Below are 20,346 nucleotides of genomic sequence, written 5' to 3'. Positions count from 1 at the left end.
AGGTATAAATGCAATTATTTTGCTAAATTTCTGAAAAACAAACGCAATGGTGTATAAAACCACCAAATTATAGCAAAAATATTTTTTTTAACATTTGATCACGTTTTTGGAGTAAAAACTCAATTTTCAGCGAGTGACTTCTAAACAGGACAAAAAATTACCAAAAATGTTAAGATTTTAGCAGTTTTCAAGCAATTCTTTCGGGAAATTCTTAAAAAATGAATTGAAAAATCAGTAAACTATTTAAAAAATGGTAAAAATGACAATATTTCTGATTGTTGTTGCCATCAGTTAAGCAGGTAAAACACAGTTAAAAACAAGCCAAAATTACCCAAAAATATTTTGAGCGTTTAAACACGTTTTGTGTGGAAAACATCTTTCTTTGCTGGAGATTTCTAAACGCGGTAGAAACAGGACTAATGGAAGGTCGAAAGTCATTAATTTTGCTCTATTTTTCAGTCTAAAATTCAATTTTTCAAAAAAAAACCCGATAAACCAATAAAGAAGATAAAGAATTGTATACCTTGCGATGTTTTGCTAAATCTAGTCAAAAATCCGGTATTTTAATTCGTTGGTTAAGGTTTTTTGAGAAATCGATAAAACTAACCGAAAAATCACCAAACTAGATCAAAATAGATGTTATTTTAGATCTGAAAAAAACACGTCTTTAATTTTTTTTAAATAAGCTGAAATCAATGATATTTTCCTTTTTCACTCTTAGCTGGTTTTGAGCGAATTTTATTAAATTTAAAAAAAAACTCGAAGGAAATATGGAAATCAAATCAATTAACTTGTAATAAAAAATCATTCCATTCAGCACTTTTATTTATTATAAATATACAGCAAATGAAAGTTATTTGCATCAAAATAATCACGTTTCCATCTCTTCGTTACTGGCAACACTGACCACCAAATCTTCGTAGATCCATTTAGGAAACACTCTTTTGTACAAATTCAGAAGAACGGTGTCTTGCGATTTTAACTGTCCATCAAAAATACACTTGATGTGTCCATGTGTACCTAAAATAACCACAAAAAATTAATAATTACACTTGATGAAAAAAAAAAAAGACTTACCCAAAGGTTCTTTAATATGCCCTACACGTCCCATTTTCGTCCTCAATTTACAAGGCTTAAAGTAGATAATATCTTCACGATTGAAGAACAAAAACCTTATAACCGCTGATCTTTTATAAATTTTAAACGGGTGTCCTGACAAAACAATTCTCTTCAAGATAATCCTGTCGGGATTACAAGAAAGCAAACTTCCTGTCGCAACTAGAACCAACTTCCCATTTTCCTCCTTATAGCACAGAACGGGCGCAGGGGGGAATTGTATTCGGCCGTAAAAAGTGGCAACAACTGTTGATTCCGGTTGAAAATATCTCTCAAACTTGTGTTTCTGGCCGTTTGTATGTTGGCTGAATATGGGATTTGTGACAAATTTTCTGTAGCCACATTGGAAAATTAAGCGCTCTTTTGATTTGATTGGGAGAGAGTAGTTTGGGGTTCGTTTCAAGACGACGTTAATGACTGACATTTTGTATTCGTGGGGTAGTAACCCAAAGAGCACCAAGGGGGCGCCAACTTTCCCGAAGTTGGACCAGGAAAGTTGTGAAACGTTCTTTATATGAACAGTTATGTACCATCCAGGCTGCAAAATCACACATGACTCAAATACACATACCCAAATACCGTCGAATTTCGATAACTCGAACAGGGGGTAAAATAGGTCGAGTCATCGAAAATTAGTATTATCAAAATTAACTAAAAAAAAGAAACTTAAGATTTAGATGCAAATGGATAAAAATGCAAATGCAATCTGACCCCGAAATTTCAAAGTGATTTTAGTGATGTGAAGTTTCTTTCAAAATACACGATTCGGTTTCGATATAATGTATTTTGCGACTAAAGTGTTTTTGGGATAGGATAAATTTAATTTATTTTAATTTAATTTAAATTTAACTTGAAGTAATTCATTGGATTCTGAAATTTACATATAACGATAACGTCAGAATTTTACGTTGTCGTTATACAGGGTGCTCAAAAACTGGCGCACCAACTCAGTGGTACGGTGTTGAGAAGCATGTGTAGATTACGGGAATAATCATGAAAAAATTCCTAAAGTCGTATTTTAAAAAATCCGCAGCTACAAACTTAGGTCATTAACTTCTTCAGTTTTCTTTATTTTTAAATTTACTAGTAGACCTTACCAATTTTTTTTAATATCAAAAAAATAAAATTCATCAAAAAATCACAATTTGTAGATGTGCCAACACTGGAAATTATTTCCTAGGAAACCATTTCAAAAATAATTTATTTTTATTGTTGATCAAATTCTATTGAGACCACGACAGTTACACAGCGTTGCCAGATATCATTTATTTAAAATTCGTTATTTATCACTAATTTTAATACAAAGATTTTTTTTACTATTTTTACCTTTATATGTAATCAGTTCTCTACCACACACCATTGAGTTGGTGCGCCGGTTTTTGAGCACCCGGTATATGTTACTACAACTGTTGAATATTTTTTGAAGAGTAATTTTTTAGTTTCTGGTAGTTTAGAAAATGAAAATTGATCAGTAAATTGGTTAGTAACATTACTTTCTATCTTTATAACTTTTGTTGTCCCGTCCGTAATCACAAAAATAAAATGTTGGTCTTATTTCTTACATTGTTAAACAAAACCAAGAATTTTTTATTTCCACTGTCTAATTTTAATATTGTTAAAGTCTTTATTAATTAAAACCTGACTGAATAAATTTTTTAGAGCGATTTCACGCATAAGATTTTTTTGTCCCGTCCGTCATGTGTAAACAAAAAGTAAATTAATCAGAAGTCGTTGCGTTGCACATTGCCTTATTCTTCGGTTTTGTGATTTCAAAAGCTTCAACAGGTTTCACCTTTTATTTCAAAAATAATTGTTGGAATTAGTGACTTTTAAATTAACAGAATTTTATAAGGATTGTGCAACGATAAAAATGTGAGGTCTTTTTGTATACCGTCCGTCATCAATTTGTAATTATTTTTCCTGTCCGTATTTTAAAATTAAAAATTGTAGGTTGCAAAAAATTTGACTGATACTAAGTTCCTAAAAAAAATTCACCTCTACTGCTGTTCATCAAAACTGAAAATAAAATTTAATAATAATTTGTGTGCCCCGTCCCGTTAAAATGGAATGGCTGTTTTGTCAATTAACCAATTTTTACCAATATATCTTACAATACAACAAATAAGAGACGATCGTTTATTATTGTATCAAATTAGGTTCTTCGATATTATTCTTCTGTCTATAAATTTTTTTCACGAAGTACAGACATTACTCAGACAGACGATATCTTGTGAAATACTACCTAACGGATGCTTTAAAATAAAATGCTTTGGAATGTGGCTTATTTATACTTTCAGTTTAGCGACAATTTTATTTAACTATTTTTTGTACAAAACATTAAATCCAGTGTGTTTACAGTTTTGGAGTTGAAAATTTACCTGGTATTAGTAAAGTGTAAAAATAGGGTAACTGCAAAACATACCTTCGCAGAATTGGTACTACATAGATTTGAGGTTCACTGGAATAATTTCTCTGTTAAAATAAAATTTAACTGTTGCAACAAATTAGAAGATTGTAACCCCGATAGTGAAAAAGTCACTTTATAGTTTTGATTAGAGTTCCTAGTTTAAAAACAATTAGTCCATCATCAAGTACTTTAAAAATGTGATCATTTTTCAAGAATATTTTTTTCGAAATTTTTTAGTTTTCGAGTTATTCAAAAAATTTTTTTTTTCAAATGGCACCCTGCTACGGCGATTTTTTTGGTAAAAAGATCATGCTTTAAAAAATACTTATATTTCAATAATTTTTTTTTTGGACCAGTGTTTTTTTAAATAAATTATAATTAATGTTGCGTTCCGAGCACATTCCGACGATTTTCCGAATTTGACCGAAAAGGTGGTATCCATGGACGTTTCTATTCGAGTAATTTGATTCGTCAAATTTTTCGCAAATATGAACATCGATGGATACAATCATTTCGGCCAAGTTCGAAAAACCTTCGTAACGAGCTCGGAATGCAACTTTAATAATTTATTTTCAGAGAACCACTGGTTTAGATCTAATATAATTGAATTAAAGTAATTTCTAGTGCATAGTCTTTTACCAAAAAAATCGCCGTGGTGGGGTGCTGTTTGGGAAAAGAAAATTTTTAATAACTAGAAAACTAAAAGAAATTTCGAAAAATTTTATTCTTGCAAAATGATCACATTTTTAAAGTATTTGATGATGGTCTAATTGTTTTTTCTTCGTAAGGCACATGTTTAGGCACAAAACGCTCGGTTCCATACTTTTGCTCCACGCTGTATTTGAGATCAATATTTAAAAAATTGTGTTTCGAGCGGAAAACAAAAAAAATAAAAAAAAAAGAAATATTATTTGTACTAAGAAAAGGATTGATATTTTTTTGTATTTAAATCCATAACAGCTCCCTTGATTTAAATGTTTAGTGTTCTAGGACATTCTTCAGTAAGAAAGTGATTAATGATAGCATCAAAATATCGTTATTTTTGTCGTCTTCGAGCGCCTAAGCAAAAGCAGTTTTCAAGCAAAAATACTCGTTTTTTGTGAAACTCCTTTAAGCAGAGACTAGAAATTATTAAGTTAGGTTAAAATTTTTTCCTCATTCTCGGATGTTTTCACACGTACAATTGCTTCAAAACAAACCGAACGTATTGGTTGGAAAATTGTGTTTTAAGCACTTGTTTCAATAAAAAAACTAAACAAAATAAATTAGTTCAACATGAAGAAAATTTTTCGAGAGTTTTACATGCAGAAACGAAATTATAATGTTACTTACATTATGATTTTTTAACCTGTTTTTGGAAAAGTACTTGATTATTTTGCAAAATTTTGTTACAAACTAGCTGACAGTGGCATAATTACGGCAAAAATGACGTTAGTGTTGTCTTCTTTGAGCATTTAAATAAGTTTTTAAGCAAAAAATTCAAAAACTTACTTTAGCGCCATCTACGTCTTCCAGTTCCTTCAAAATTCGCTTTTTCGTTCTATCAAAATTCTCAAATTGGAATATTCTTGCATAATCACTTGGTAAATTCTCCTTAGGGTCCCAAGGTGATGTTCTGAAACTTTCCAGTCCCCTATATTTCTGAAATCTGACTCTTGCAGGCTGATCAAGAGGTGTATCTACTTCATCAGGGAACATCTTATCACTTCGTGCAGCTTTCAACTTTTCCAATTCCTGTCTTTCTGCGAGAAAATCCATTTCTTGATCGTATTTTTCATCATTTGGGGCCACTTCTGATTCAGTCACTGTGTCAAAATCTTGATCTTCTTGGTCAGAATTATCAGATTTTTCTTCCGACATCGCGTCCATGTATTGATCCGATTCTTCATCTGAAGAGCCATTATCTTCAAGAAATTCAGTATCATCGTCTGGTATCCAAGCTGCTTGGTAGTCAGACCATCCTTTAGGGACTTTCTTCACTTTCTTAACCTACGTACAATTAATAAATATGCTTTCAATAGATCCAATTTCTAATGAATTTTTTTTGATAATTTCGCTTGTTTTCCAACTAAAATGCAATACACTGTTTAAAAATGAGGTAATTTTTTTTGAACGGTTAAGCATGTTTTTGGGTTAAAAATGCAAATTTCTTCGGAAGAGTTTGTTAAACTAGCGCGAAAAATAAAGTGAATAACAAGCTCGAAAATGTAATGAAATTTGCACTGTTAGAACATGACATATTTTGCGAAATTTCGAACCAGTAGCAAATTATTTTGTTGTAGTTTTTTCGAGATTTTACTAAACCGGACGAAGAATCATTAAAGTTTGGTTGTAAATGCCGTTATTAATGAAATTATCACTTTTCGTAAACACTCTTAGATCGTTTTTTTAATTATTTCACATTTTACAATTCCATTAAAAGCAAGCCAAAATCTAATTTGTTTTTGAACATCTACGCTAATATTGACTGAAAAATTAAAATGATTGGTACATTTTTGCAAGATCTTGTAAAAACAGGCCCCAAATTACGTTATGTTTCCTGTTTCACTGATTTTAGTTCATTTTGAGCGAAATTTTGCCAAAAATAAAACAGAAAAAAAATCAAAAAATATTATTGAAAATCGTCTTCTCTAAGCCTAAGCCTAAGTCTAAGATTTTTTAATATCTCAGCGAGTTTTCGCTATAACAGATGGAAAAATTACTAAATCGACACTATGTTTAGGTTTTTTCTGGTTTTAGTACGTTTTTTAGCTAGAAACACAATTATGTAACAAAAAAAATAAAAAATAATCAAATTGAACTGAAAATGTTTAATGCTGCATTTTCTCATTCGTTTTTAGGCTAAAACCACGTTTATTCCGCAAGAGAAAAAGTGTTTAAATATAAGTCGAGAATGTTTTAATCTTAAATGACATTGTTTCTGTTTTTTTTTTATATATTTTAGCTCGTTTCTCAGCCAGTAGATTCCGTTGAAACAAGTCGCAAATGACAAAGAGTTAATTATGGTGTCAAGATTGCTATTCTTCAAAAGTTTTCAGCACGTTTCTTGAGATAAAACCAAAATTTTTCTAAACAACTTCGTTAAGACTAATTGAAAAAGCAATAAATTAGATTGATGTTACCTTTAAAGTCAAAAACCACATTTTATTCTTGCCTTTTCGAGTGATTTATCACGTTTTTAGATAGAGACATAATTAAATAAATGATTAACGAAAAAATAAATTTAAACGAACAAATATACCGAAAAAGTTTTTGGGGTAGAAATACAGTTTTCTATGCGAAACATTGCTAAACCAAAAATTACGAAATAAGGTCACAATGCACGTTTTGCAGTCAGAAACTCCATTATTTCGCGAAATTCTTTAAAAAATCCCGAAAAATTAACAAATTAGTTAAAAATGATACAACTTCCGTTTTAAATTAAGTGACCGATTTTATTTAATCACTACTTATTTTGGAACAGTGAGAAATAGTAAATGATATCGTTTCACACTTTTAATCATGCATTTTAGCTTTTCTGTCAGCTGAGAACGCTATTATCCACATAATTTAAATTTAAATTTAAAAATAATCCAAAAACTAGCGAAGCGGGCAAGAAACATTTTAAATGTTTAGCAACATTTTCCACAACAATTGCCCTAAATCTGCATAAAAATTATTGAAACATCACTAAAGTAGGTCACAACTGACTTATTTTAACTTGTTTGCTTCGACTTATATCGTTTTTAGACTCATTTATTTTGCAATCATAAAAACAAATTGAAACCAGTGATATTTTCCTCTCAGTTAATCTAGCTCGTTTTTAAAGAAAATTTTACTATAAAGAACAAAAAACCAATAGAATGTTTCACAACGTTTAAGTACATTTTTTATGTAAGATCTCAACGAGATTTCGCAAAAGTAGACGGAAAAATGAGTAAATTAAGTCGATAATTATATACATTATTTTATCCATTTTCAAGTATCTTAACACCAATTTTTTTATATTAACAACAGTAGTCACCAAATTCGGTCCTTTTTTAAACCTTTACATGTTTATAAACTAAAAACCAAGTTTTACCGCGAGATTTCACTAAAATAGAGCAATAATCACTAAAATAATTACATTATTTTTCCAATTTCGGTCGCAGATGGTTCTTTTTTGAAAATTTTTTTGTTGTTAAAAAGGTGAAAAATAACTAAATTCGATCAAAAGTGGTTTTGTTTTTACTCTTTTCAAGCCAGGAAGCACGTTTTTGAGTTAATAATTAATACTAAAATAGACCAAAAAATCAATGAATTAGTAAAAAAAAGCACTTGTGATGCTCTAAGCATTCACTTAAAAAGAAAAGTAGGTAAACCTTCTACTCGATTGAAAGATCGTGCATCTGGTAAAAGTAGCAACGTTTTAAAACTCCGCTTATTTTTTTTTCAGTTGGCAAAAGTGTGTGACGTTTGAATTTCATAATTAACGTTACCAACTTAATTCCAAAGTCATACGCCGCTTTAACAAGAAACTTAATCGACAGCATAACACAAGATTTTATAGAAAAAACAAAACCTTATTTTCTTGTTCTGCCATTTCAATTTCTTCATTCGTAGGCCAAGTTTGCTCCGCATCCATTGGGTCTGGCACATTTTCGGCATCCAATGACTCTTGTTTAGCTGGATCAGCTTTATCCAAAACTCTAGTATCACTCTTTTCATTTGAATCCATCCCTGTTACATTTTTATTCCTAAAAAACACAGTAATGTATACAACCAACAATACAGGGAAAATAACTTACTTGATTTTATCAACCGCGAATGGGTGAAAAGGTGCATCTATTTGAGCCATTTGAAAATCACCAATTCCAGGCAAATGTACTAAACCATTTACCGATAAAGCAGCCCCTCGTAAATAACCGGTTATTTTCAAAGTACCGTAAGGCCCTTAAATAACCACTTTTAATATAAATTAGCAAAATATCAATGTATTTCACCTGTTTCATCAGGAATAAACGCATAATCCTCTGCATAAATGTGAGGCCTCCTATCCCTGTACAAAACACTTCTCCTTTTTTGATTACCAATTTTTCTCAATAAATTAATTCCGTCTGATTCATTCTCCAGTGTGACAAGTTTTTCGTCTGGAAACCACTTTGTAATTAATTTTTGGGCTTGTTGTTTATAGTCGTGTCGCTTTTTTTGTGCAAGAGTATTTAAGTCACTTAACACAATAACAGGAGTTGGTAAACCCTACAGTTACTTAATTAAAGCGTCGAATAATTTAAGAATTGAGACAAAACCTGTGCAAACGATGACATTAAAATATTTTGTCCCGACTTATCAATTAAATTCTCTTCTTCAACCCCTCCTGTGACAGACATTAAAAACACAACTGTATCACAAATTTTAAGAGCGTCCAAAATCGCCAATTCATTTTCAGTTGATGGGACGATAAACGAGAATTTTTGCTTAAATCTGGGGGCACTAAAATGTGAAATCACAAAAAATACATTTTTTTAAATACAAAAACCCACTAAATGTGTGTCACTCCAGTTGGACTTTTATTAATTATTGCCTCAGAGTCGCATTTGGCCAAACATTCGACCACCCCCTTGCAATCCCCTAGTTTATTTAGGGGCACCACAGCGACCAAAAACGGGGCAAAGTCAAGCCCCCCTAACGACCTTTTTTTATTCAACACATCGTTTCGCTTATTTTGGCGGATCTGCAAAGCTTGGTGTCGCCGCTCGTCGCGATTTAAGCCCCGCTTAATCTTTTTCGAGAGCGTTTTTACCGAAATCTTGCCTGTTTTTGGAAAAATTAAACAATTGTTCAACCAACCTAACCTCAGACTTGCCTTTGGCGTCACTGCTGATTGAGCCTTTGGAGCGGTGCCGCCCATGCTTGTGGGCCTTGTTGGACTGTTTGAATAACCCAGGACGGTGGGACTGCGCCTTATCAACCCCCATTTTCGTATTTCTCTACAACACGTGTTTTAAAAAGCACAGTTGATACATGTCATGCTGTCGCCAACCTAACATTTCAAATTCACTAACGTCCGATCAATGGTGGTCAAGACGCGTGGGGATTTTCGCAATGTTTGATTGGCAGCTGTGCTGTTTGGCACGTGTGTGTTGTTAGGTTAGAATTGTAACCGAGTTGGGGTTCAGTTCAGTGTGTTTTGTGCAGCAAAGAAATGTTGTTGGGTGGTTAAAATGGAAGTGACAAGTGAGGATGAGTTGTTGTTTCACAAACTGAAGAGTTTTTGTGAAATCAACGAACAGTTTTGTATTGCTTTTAAGGTAACTCGTCTGCATGTTTTGACAAGTTGGAAACTGTTTTTTACTTTACGCAGCTTACGGAGAAGAGAACTGGCTTAAATCGGCACCAGAAAAACGACCAACATTTGCATTACATAGCCCAACATGTTATAACTATTGCGGTTTATTTCCAAAGTGTTGTCACACATTTTTCGGAATTTCTTCCCAAAATTGTGTCTATTGCAACTGTTGAGTTGGGGCAACATAGGGCCAACTGCGTGTTGTTAGGCAGAATTATACGAATTAGAAATGATTTGCATTGCTACGCCACTAAATATTTCGAGTCCAACCCCTCACCCTTTGAGGATGAATCTTATCCAGTTTCAAAGAAGCGCAAAATGTCGCAAATAACAATTTCCGAACTAGATTTAGTCGAGTCTTGTTACGCTTTATTGAAAAGTGACCCTCAATTTTACGGCAAAAAATGGAATTGGTCCGAATTTATCACCAAATATTTAAATCATGAAAGTCCAGAAATCCAATGGATTGCCTGTCACTGCATTTCAGTCCTCACCCATATGAGCGAAAATCAGCTCAGAGATTTGATTTTATCGAAATTGCCACAAGAGACTCACGAAAAATTTTCGTGCATTTACAATAATTCACTCACTTTGGGTAAAACGGGATCGGAAATTGTGGCTTTGGATCAACACCCCGTCATCGGTATTAGTAAAGAAACGCAGGACGTTGTTGATATTTCCGGTGTTTACATTCCTAAATTAAAATCGTCCGTAACGCCACATCACAATTTGATTATGGTCAATTCCACGCGTGATAATTTGCGAAAAGTAGCTTTTGGTTTATCTTCGAAGAAAGCCATTTGTTTGCAAGGCCCGGTCGGGTCGGGAAAAACTAGTTTGGTGGAACACATTGCGAATAAAACTGGCAGAAAACTGGGAGAGAATTTTGTAAAAGTTCAGTTAGGTGATCAAACTGATAGTAAGATGTTATTGGGGACGTATCGATGCACTGATATTCCTGGGGAGTTTGTCTGGCAGCCGGGAGTTGTAACACAGGTGAATTGCGAGATTTCGCTAAAATCGTACGATTTTTTGTGTGTTTTTGTATAGGCGGTGATTGAAGGAAATTGGGTCTTACTGGAAGACATTGATTCAGCAAGTATGGATATAGCCTCAGTTTTGTCAAGTTTGCTAGAAAATGGGAGTCTCACGGTTCCCGGATACCGCGACTCTTTGCCGATTACTCCCGGATTTCAGCTATTTTTCACTCAAAGGTAAGCACAAGTTCAGAAAAATATGTTTTTGTCTGACGATTCAATGCAGCAAAAATTATTAAAATAGTAATTTTTCATTTCTATGTGTATGAAATGTATTTTCAAGCCACGAGGCAAATCAATTTTTATTTTAATGTGTTTCATTTTATTTTTATGTTGTTTTTGAGGGAGAAACTCACTTATTTTGCGAATTTTGTTGAAATAAACTAAAAAAATCACGAAACTGGATCTTTATTGAGCCAAAGATTTATTTATAACAAGAGAATTTAACGTAGCTTGTAATGTTTTTAAAAGAAAAAAATAATAAATAAATATTAATTAAAACGATAAAGTATGTAAAAAGATTAATTAATATAATAAATAATTGTATACGTCTTTATTTCGTCTTATATGTTGTCAGTCAATTCTGTGAGAATTGCAAAAAAAGGAAAAAATCGAAAATTAGAGTATTTAATTGATACATTGCATTTAACGATATTTTGTCGAAGTATAAGCCAAAAAAATCTGAAGATTTAGCAATTCTGTTTCAGAGTATCATTTGTAAATACAATTGATCTTTTTTGAAATTGGTGTTACTGCTCTGAACTGTGTGAAAGATTTCGAATTACAGTTGCTAAATTCACTAATCTGAAATATATTTCACATTTGTTGAAATTAATCTGAAACATGCCTTAAATTAAAAATTTAAAAAAACTGGAGAAAACGTATAAACACACATTAATCATAAAGTAAAAGTGTCAAATAACAAATAAGTACTTACTGTATACTTGTTTGTTACTTGTTCCATAATTTGTTATTGAGGTGATTTCAGTCACTTATTAGTCTAGGTCTAGCTTATTTTTGAGTCTGAAACTTTTGTGTTCTCCAGAAAATTTTGCTAATAAAGTAATAAAATAGTCGAATTAGAGCATTTACACTGATTTTGAGCCAGAAACTCTCTTATATTGTGAAATTATGTCGAAGTAAGCTAAAAAAAGTCACGAATTACTGTGATTGTTTTTGAGTTAAAGGCTTAAAGTAGTAAACCTAACATAAAACCACCTTGAGTCGAAAGGAAATGTAAAAACTTCAAAACAAAGTAACAAATATCAAATTCTGTTTATTCATATACCGGGTGTATCAGAAATACGTGTGTTAATTTTACCACGTAATAAAACTCATCAAGTACAACTTTTCTATTAACATTTTGCAAAATTTTTCTTTATTATTTTCACTGTTTTTCTCTTTTCTTTTGTGTAAACAAGCCGGTCACTGTTTAATAATTAGTTCGTATTTATAGTAACAATTTTTATTGTTGTTTTAAATTGTTCAAATTGATTCAATTTTAAATAAATTGTCGAAACTTTTATTGAAAAATTGCAAATAAAAAATGTTTTATTTGTTGAGCTCTGGTAACTATTAAATTAACACACGTATTTCTGATACAACCTGTATTTATTTTTCGGTTAATTATCTGTTTATTTTCCACTTATGTGATTAATTAATTCAGATTTAGTTTATGTTTGAATTTTAAACTTCATTATTCAAAGAAATTGGCTAAAAAAGCAAAGAAATACCCCATCAGATCTGCTATGATTGTTTTAACCAATAATTACAAGGGATTTAGTTGGTAAATCAGTTAACTTTTACATTATAGTAATTGTTTATTTATTTTATTATTTTTTATATTCGAAATGACGTAAAAAAATAAAAAATTGGACAAAATTTGGCGGTAAAATAAATAAAAGTGAAATTGAAATTTTACACTTATTTATTATGTTTTAATTACTTTTACGTACTATTTTTTGTATAATGTATAATTGAATAAGCGAAATAGTGAAGATTGACTAAAGTAATATTTCATGACAACAATCCAGTTGGGGACAGAAAATGATTAGTCTGCAGTAAAATGGAAATTAGAGTTTCTTCAGGCTTAGGCCCTATATCTATCTGTTCATGGTAACATTTGCTTTGAAAAGTGTGACGAAGTGAGCAATCAAAATTTTACCCGCAGAAAGCCTAGTTTGCATTCTAGTGCAAATTAATATTTTTTATCCCAAACTTTATTATCATGAAATATTACTTTAGTTAATCTTCACTATTTCGCTTGGAAATATGATTCTTTGACAAATGTAATGATTTATTTTTTTTAACTATTCTTGTTCAACTCGCAAAATTTGTGACAATTCTTGTTCCTATTACAATCACAAATGCATTATTTGTAAGGAAAGTGGATCAAATGCACATCTGTAAGACCTTTTGTTAATTTATGAAATCTTTAATAAAACGATAAAAGTGATTGTTTTAATTTTCAAGAGCCGAACTGTACTTTATTGTTTCCTTATAAGAAATGTTAGGAGCATTAATTTTATTAATTACTATCTTTTTTTAATTTTGATATTATTCAAGATATTCGTTAAGCAAACTTATCTTTTTTTTGTTTTTGTTTTTATGTTGTTTTTATGTAAAATGGCTTAAGTAGAGTAATTTCGATTAAACACTTTCTAATAAAGATAAATAAAAAAGTACTCGTATACATAAATGAATACCGTTGATTATTTGTTTTTGATTTCCACGTGTAATTAATAACTAATACAAACATTATTCTTTTCCGGTATTATGTAGTAATATTTAAAAGTGAAAAGCAAAGCAATTTATTTATTTCGTCAAATTCAGTAAATGTTGGTTCAGATTATATTATATTATTTTTGTATTTGATTTATATAAATTATTGTTTACAGCTTAACGATTGGCTTGTAACTAGATTTGCGGGTTTTATCAATATTTATTATTCACGAATATTTGAAATACTCATTTTTGCAAATAAAATTTAATTTATTTGGAATTTATGGTTTGATTGATTTTGAATGTGTTTCATTAATCACTTCATACAGACTAAGAGACTGACGAAGTAAAAGGCCGTTTGGGATTTAATAACATCCATCGACATCATGACTATTCATGCATACTCTAATCCCAATATTGCCAAGTCAAATAATATGACTAGTTTGCAAAGTTAACAAAGTTACAAAACCGAACACAGATTAAATCCAATTAATAATTTATTGAATAAGAATTTTCCTCTTGGATAATCTGATTTGTAGCTGGCTGTATAAATATTTAACAAAACTCGTCCATTATTTCAAAACTATAAAAACGCCCACGTCGCATTTTCTCTCAATATTAGTTGTTACAGATTATTCATGCTCTTCAAAAAATTAATAGCTATTATAATTATTAATAGCTATTTTACATTTTTATCAACTTTATTTAAAAAAATAGTTCGGTAAAAGCGTCGTTGGCGTTTTTATAGTTTTGAAACAACTAATAGATGTTTAAAATATTGGTCTACAAAAACATTTTTTTAATGAGAGCTCGTAAAATAGATTACTATCAAATTTCACGACAGTGATTTAGAACCCTTTGTAACTGAAATGGGACACTTGACGAGTTTCCTCAACTTAGCGCCAAGAGATTCAAACTTGCGTCATTATCAACCATATTTATGATCTCTTGTCAGACCCTGACGAGGTCAAAATACAACAAAGTTGGCCTGCAAGGTATACATTAATTACAATCTCTTCCAGACTTGTGTCTACAATAACCGGCCACCACAAAAAACACTCAAACGCAATGACTTTACTCGAGAAACACTTGCTTCAAATAAACATCGACCCTTTGACTTCAGCCGAACTTGAGGAAATTTTAATAACACAACATCCACAATTTGCCACAATTGCGGACCGGATGATTAAAGTTTTCCATTTATTTACGACAAACACTGACTTGCCCAAAAGCAGTCGCTTGATTTCAACGAGAGACTTTTTCAAGTGGTTGTCACGAGCTGCGATTGATTTTGATATAAAGAGCCAAAGTAGTGCTTTGAAAGTGCTGCAAGATGCAATCGATGTGTTCTGTTGCTCGTATGCCAAACCAGACGAAGCGCTGGGTTTGGCTAAGCAGATTAGCACTCACTTGGGGATTATTAACCAGAAAGCGGAATTTTTCTTCAAGAGTTATAAACCAGTTATAAAGTTAAGTGCAAGTCATTTGGAAGTTGGACGTGCAGTTATGGCACGAAACAATGATGTTTTGTCCTTGCGGCAGTCTTATTATTTCACTCGTCCTTCGACCGTTCTCCTTGAACGCGTTATGTGCTGTGTTAAACTGCAAGAACCGGTTCTTTTGGTCGGTGAAACCGGAACCGGTAAAACCTCAACCGTTCAGTATTTAGCGAACGCAATCGGCCAAAAACTGGTCGTTATCAACATGAACCAGCAGTCGGACTCTGCCGATTTGCTTGGCGGTTACAAACCGGTTGATTTGAAATTTGTAATCACCCCAATTCGTAAAGAATTCGAAGCACTTTTCTGTGAGTTTTTCCAAGTCGAGCCAAACCGTACGTTTCTGGGACACATCGCTCGCTGTTACAACGAACAGAGGTGGTCAGACCTCGTTAAATTAATGACGAAAAGTTACGATGCGGCTATTTCGCGTCTGAAGCAACCCTCACCTAAAAAACACCTCCTCGCCCGTTGGCAATCCCTTGGCGAGAAGTTGCACAAACTCACTTTGCAGCTGAAACAGAAAAGTGCCCTCGCGTTCGCTTTCATTGAAGGCAGTTTAGTGAGAGCCGTTGAAGAGGGGCACTGGGTCCTTTTGGACGAGATTAATCTAGCGAACGCCGAAACGCTCGAATGTTTGTCAGGACTTTTGGAGGGAGCGGAAGGCTCGCTGTGTTTGCTCGAAAGGGGCGATAAAGCCCCGGTGGAACGGCACCCCAATTTTACCCTCTTTGCGTGCATGAACCCTTCGACGGACGTGGGCAAGAAGGATCTTCCAGCGGGGCTGCGGAACCGTTTTACAGAATTTTACGTTGATGAGTTGGTCGAGAGAAACGACTTGGTTTTGCTGGTTGGGAGTTATCTGGAAGCGTTGTCTTTGAAGGAGGGCGAGTTGGAGCGAATTGTTGAGTTTTATTTGAGGGTGCGGAAGGAGACGGAGGTTTCGTTGGTGGATGGGTTGGGGCACAAGCCGCATTTCTCGCTGAGGTCGCTTTGTCGCGCCTTGATGATTACAGGGAGGAATCCGTGTGGGATGGTCAAGAAGAGTTTGTATGAGGCGTTTTGTTTGAGTTTTTTGACGCAGTTGGATGAGCAGTCGTATGGGATTGTTGAGAAGTTGATTGCGAAGTAATTAAATGAGTTGGGGGAGACAATTTGGAAAAAATTCGTGTTTTAGGTATTTGGTTGGAGATGATAAGGCGTTGAAAGCAGTTTTGAAGCAGCCTATTCCTACGCCTAAAAGTAATTCTGATGATTATGTCCAGTTTGAGGGTTATTGGGTTCGGAAAGGGGATTTGGAGTGTTTGGTTCCTGATGATTACGTTTTGACCGAGTCTGTGCGAAAAAATCTTAAAGATTTGGTGCGAATTGTGTCGATTGGGGGACTGCCAGTTTTACTACAGGTGAGCACAATTTGTGTTTATTTATTTTGTTGCAAAAGTTTTGAGAAACCAATTGAAGAAAATTTTTTTACATGTTTTGCTAAATTACAGAAATATATGTCGGGTTTGTCTATTGTAGAACTGAACTTGAACAGAAAAGTATACGAGAAAATGACCAAAAACCATGTATAAGTACCGTGAGATTTTTTCGAAAATGAAAAAAGTTGGCAAATTTACAACAATGAGTGAAATAAACATTTACATAATCTTCACGTTTTGTATTGTATAAGCTTGTGTCTATTGTTAACATAACAAAAAAAAGTGTACAAAAGGTCATTAAAAAACGCAAGAATTGTGGACAAGTGTTACATAGAAGGGGTGATACATTGTTCTTGTGTGAGAAATAGGTCAATTAGATTTAAAAGTGGGATCAAAAACCAGTTAAAACCTGCTAAAAGGGTTTCTGCTATAATCTCGAAATATGTACTATATTAACAATTTTTAATTCAATTGGTGTTTTATAAAATAGTTATTTACCTGATGTGTTTGAAAAATACAATTTCTCACTGAGCACTTTGTTTGCGACACGAACGCAGCGAGGGTTGCATGAAGTGCGAATGTGGGAATTTGGTTTCCAAACAAGTTAACAAATAAAATTTTTTTTTTGATAATTTTGTTCTTTTTGCTGATGGGTTGGTGACAATCATGGCCTACTTGATGTATGGAGACAACTTCGTTGTTCAGGCCTGGCGCATCGATAAGCTTCAGCGGTTTTTTCGAAACCGTAGATGGCGCCCTATTTAGCGCACTGACGTTTATGTGACAAATAGCATTTGTGAGGTTAAATCCGAAAAAAAATTGAATTTAACAAGTACAATCAGCATAAGAGAAGGTGAAAAAGAGCCCACAATGTAATTGATAATTTCTAAATACAAAAACTCAAAAAAATTTATAAAGTAGTAGATTTTTTTCGAGAGTTTGGTGATCCACGAGCGGTGCTTGAGAGTGAGCAGAGGTCCAGACAGGGACTTTGGAACGGACGATTCAGAGACACTCTAGCAGAAGAACGCTGGATCGAGCTTTTTTAAACCATTTCATTTGAAAAAAACGACTTTCTTTGTACATTTTACTAAAACTAAATTAACAATAGCAGGTTTTGAAAATACGTGTGTGCAAAATAGTTTCATTTGCCTAAACAATGTATTGCAAATATCTGCTGGTTAAAAGGTTGCAAATACCTTTCAGAAAACTTAAGCCATGTCTTAAAAATCACAGATTTGTAACGCATTCAACCTTAACCATTGGTAAGACCATAGAGTATGCATAATAAATGGAAGGTTCTTTGAAACATCGTTTTCTCTGCATCTGTGTCTGCGTACTAGTGCCGTAGGTTATGCTTAAAATACTTATAAACGATGAACAATCAATTCACCTTAAAATAATTTGTATATCTTCTGAAGCTGAAAATAAAAAATCCTAATGATCGTAAAATGATTTCCTGCAAAAGTTACACTATCCAAACGTTCATTCAGGGCATAACATTAGAATTATCCTCACATTTTCAACGTATTTCACGAATGCACACTTACATCTTTCAAATTTATTAGTCTTTAACCTCAAAAATGGTATTTGTCAAATAAACGTCAGTCCGCTAAATGCAGCGCCAGTGGAGAATCAGCCGAACTTAACGATGCGTCAGGCCTGAACAACGAAGTTGTCTCCATACATCAAGGAGGCCATGGTGACAATCATCAAATTGACATGAACTGTCACTTATCATAAAAAAATATCGTTTCCATGTCAATGGTAGCGATACGAACCGATTGTTGGAAAGTAAAAAAAACACCGCAGGAAATAACTGGGAAATAGCTATCTAAAAACTATGAGCACAAAATAGTTATTTACCTTACGAGTTTGGAAAGTCAAATTCCCACATGAGCACTTTGTTTGCGACACGAGCGCAGCAAAGTGCGAATGTGGGAAATTGCTTTCCAAACAAGTTAGGTACAATATTTTTAATAACGAATCTCTCAAAAAATATTAAAAAATTAATATTTTAATTAATTAAAAATTAAATTAAAAATATTTAATTAATACAATCACAAAATTGACATGAACTGTCACTAATCGTAAAAAATAATTGTTTTCGTCTCAACGATAGCGATACCAACCTAATAAATGTCCCTACCTATTGTAAAGTAAAAAACACACGCTTGAGGGTGTGGGAAATAGCTATCTAAAATCTAAAATAGCTATCTAAAAGCAACTTAAAATCGAGCAAAAAGTGACGTTTTTTGACACTTGCACACAAAGGTTTTTTTTTGTCAAATTAAATGGTCTACCTATTCGGAAATAAAATTAACTAGACGCCCTCTGGTGATGACTTTTGAACTATGTCGAAAACAGTAAAGAAATTTTCGTAATTCCACATTTAACTGACATTTAATGAATTGTTCAACAATTTTGCGTGTATAGTGTTAATTACTTACAATAGAAAGAATCCTTTTAAAAGTACGTGGTGGTAAATATTAGCGTTGACTTGGGTTCTGCAGTTTTTCGTGGTATAAAGTGTTTATTGTTGGAACTTGAAAGTGGATAAAAAGTGAAAAATATTTAAATTTTGATTACGAAGTGTTATCAAACAGTTGTCTAATTAAAGATTATAAGTAATGGATCACAGCGAACACAAAGTTTGGCTCAAGAAACCAATAAATTAGTGAAGTGTGTGAATTTTAGGTTAGAATTTTCCACTGAAAAAATCATGAAATGCTGCGGTAAATCTACAAAACTACAATAAAGATTAACAACTGCTGATACATTTAAACGTAAATTATGCCAAAAGGTAGGCTTTTCAATGTCTTTGTAATAATTTTCTAATAAACAAAGTGAACCAAACAGTCATTCGTTATTCGTGTTTTCCTCGTCATCTCTCATTTTTCAACATAAGTTTCTTGCATCGAAGATACAATAATCATTCCGCATAGGCAATGCAATAATTGTGAAGCCCCAAAATTCGTACAACGCTCAAAATATCCGAATAAACATTTTCCCGCCATTTATGGTTACTGTTTTCGACCTAGCTCAGTGGCGCCCCCAACGGTAATTTTATTTCCGAATAGTTATACTATATAGTTATATAGTTATATAGTTATATAGTTATATAGTTATATAGTTATATAGTTATATAGTTATATAGTTATATAGTTATATAGTTATATAGTTATATAGTTATATAGTTATACTATAGAAACGAAAAAATCTAAAAACTACCACATGTTTAGTACATAAAAAATACATTGTATTTCAAAAATTTGTGGATAAAATAAATGGAAAAAAATTAATTTTAAATAATTTGATTATTGGGTCTGAAATTTTATTATTATTTTAGGATTTTTTAACCGATTCCATTCATAATGCTACCCAATAAGCGTCGACAACTTTAAAGCTATCGGTAATTTTAGTGTTTGCTTGATGCCGCTCGATTCTCCGGAACATTTTACATTTGTGTTATTTCAATACAACTCTGTACAATTTAATGTAGTACAGTGAAGCATCATTACTACTTTTTTTAACTAATCTGATAATCATTTTTTGGTTTATATTTGACAGTAGTATTATGTTAGGTGACCAGTTTTTTGTTAAAAAAATATGCTAACAAGACGCAAGAAAAAGGCAAAGCTAACTCATAATTTTTTAAGACGCGGTTTATTAAGACAGACAAATATATAAATAAGATAGTGGTTTTTATAGCAACGTTTCGTCATTTTGTTGTGCCTTCTTGGTCATAATTCTATTTTAGCAAATACGACCCTAAAAATTAAAGGAATTTTACCATATAGAAAATACGCCAATAACGTGTAAATTGTTTTTTTTTAAT

At 32.5% G+C, this 20,346-nt stretch overlaps 2 protein-coding genes across 3 annotated transcripts in view; one reads left to right on the top strand and one right to left on the bottom strand.

Annotated features, from left to right (window-relative positions):
- Positions 1-807: 807 nt before the first annotated feature.
- Positions 808-9,540, bottom strand: Tsr1 (Tsr1 ribosome assembly factor). Its single transcript, XM_008201867.3, has 9 exons — positions 9,348-9,540; positions 9,025-9,295; positions 8,791-8,974; positions 8,485-8,740; positions 8,290-8,434; positions 8,064-8,238; positions 5,015-5,512; positions 1,078-1,654; positions 808-1,020 (listed from the first exon to the last, which is right to left on the bottom strand). The coding sequence occupies exons 1-9, from the start codon at positions 9,457-9,459 to the stop codon at positions 872-874; spliced, it is 2,367 nt and encodes a 788-aa protein (XP_008200089.1). The 5' UTR covers positions 9,460-9,540; the 3' UTR covers positions 808-871.
- A 43-nt stretch (positions 9,541-9,583) lies between these two features.
- LOC661291 (uncharacterized protein) overlaps positions 9,584-20,346 on the top strand; it is a 144,780-nt gene continuing 134,017 nt past the window's right edge. For both annotated transcript variants that reach the window (XM_064357046.1, XM_967462.5), the window contains exons 1-5: positions 9,584-9,792; positions 9,846-10,826; positions 10,881-11,044; positions 14,611-16,215; positions 16,265-16,490. In XM_064357046.1, coding sequence (XP_064213116.1) covers positions 9,706-9,792; positions 9,846-10,826; positions 10,881-11,044; positions 14,611-16,215; positions 16,265-16,490 — 3,063 coding nt within the window. In that variant the 5' untranslated portion in view covers positions 9,584-9,705. The remainder of the gene's footprint in view (positions 9,793-9,845; positions 10,827-10,880; positions 11,045-14,610; positions 16,216-16,264; positions 16,491-20,346) is intronic.

The sequence above is a fragment of the Tribolium castaneum genome, chromosome 5, assembly GCF_031307605.1.
Source record: "Tribolium castaneum strain GA2 chromosome 5, icTriCast1.1, whole genome shotgun sequence".
NCBI classification, from domain to species: Eukaryota; Metazoa; Arthropoda; class Insecta; order Coleoptera; family Tenebrionidae; genus Tribolium; species Tribolium castaneum.
Note: the sequence above shows the minus strand (reverse complement) of the source record. Positions and strands in the feature narration are given on the sequence as shown.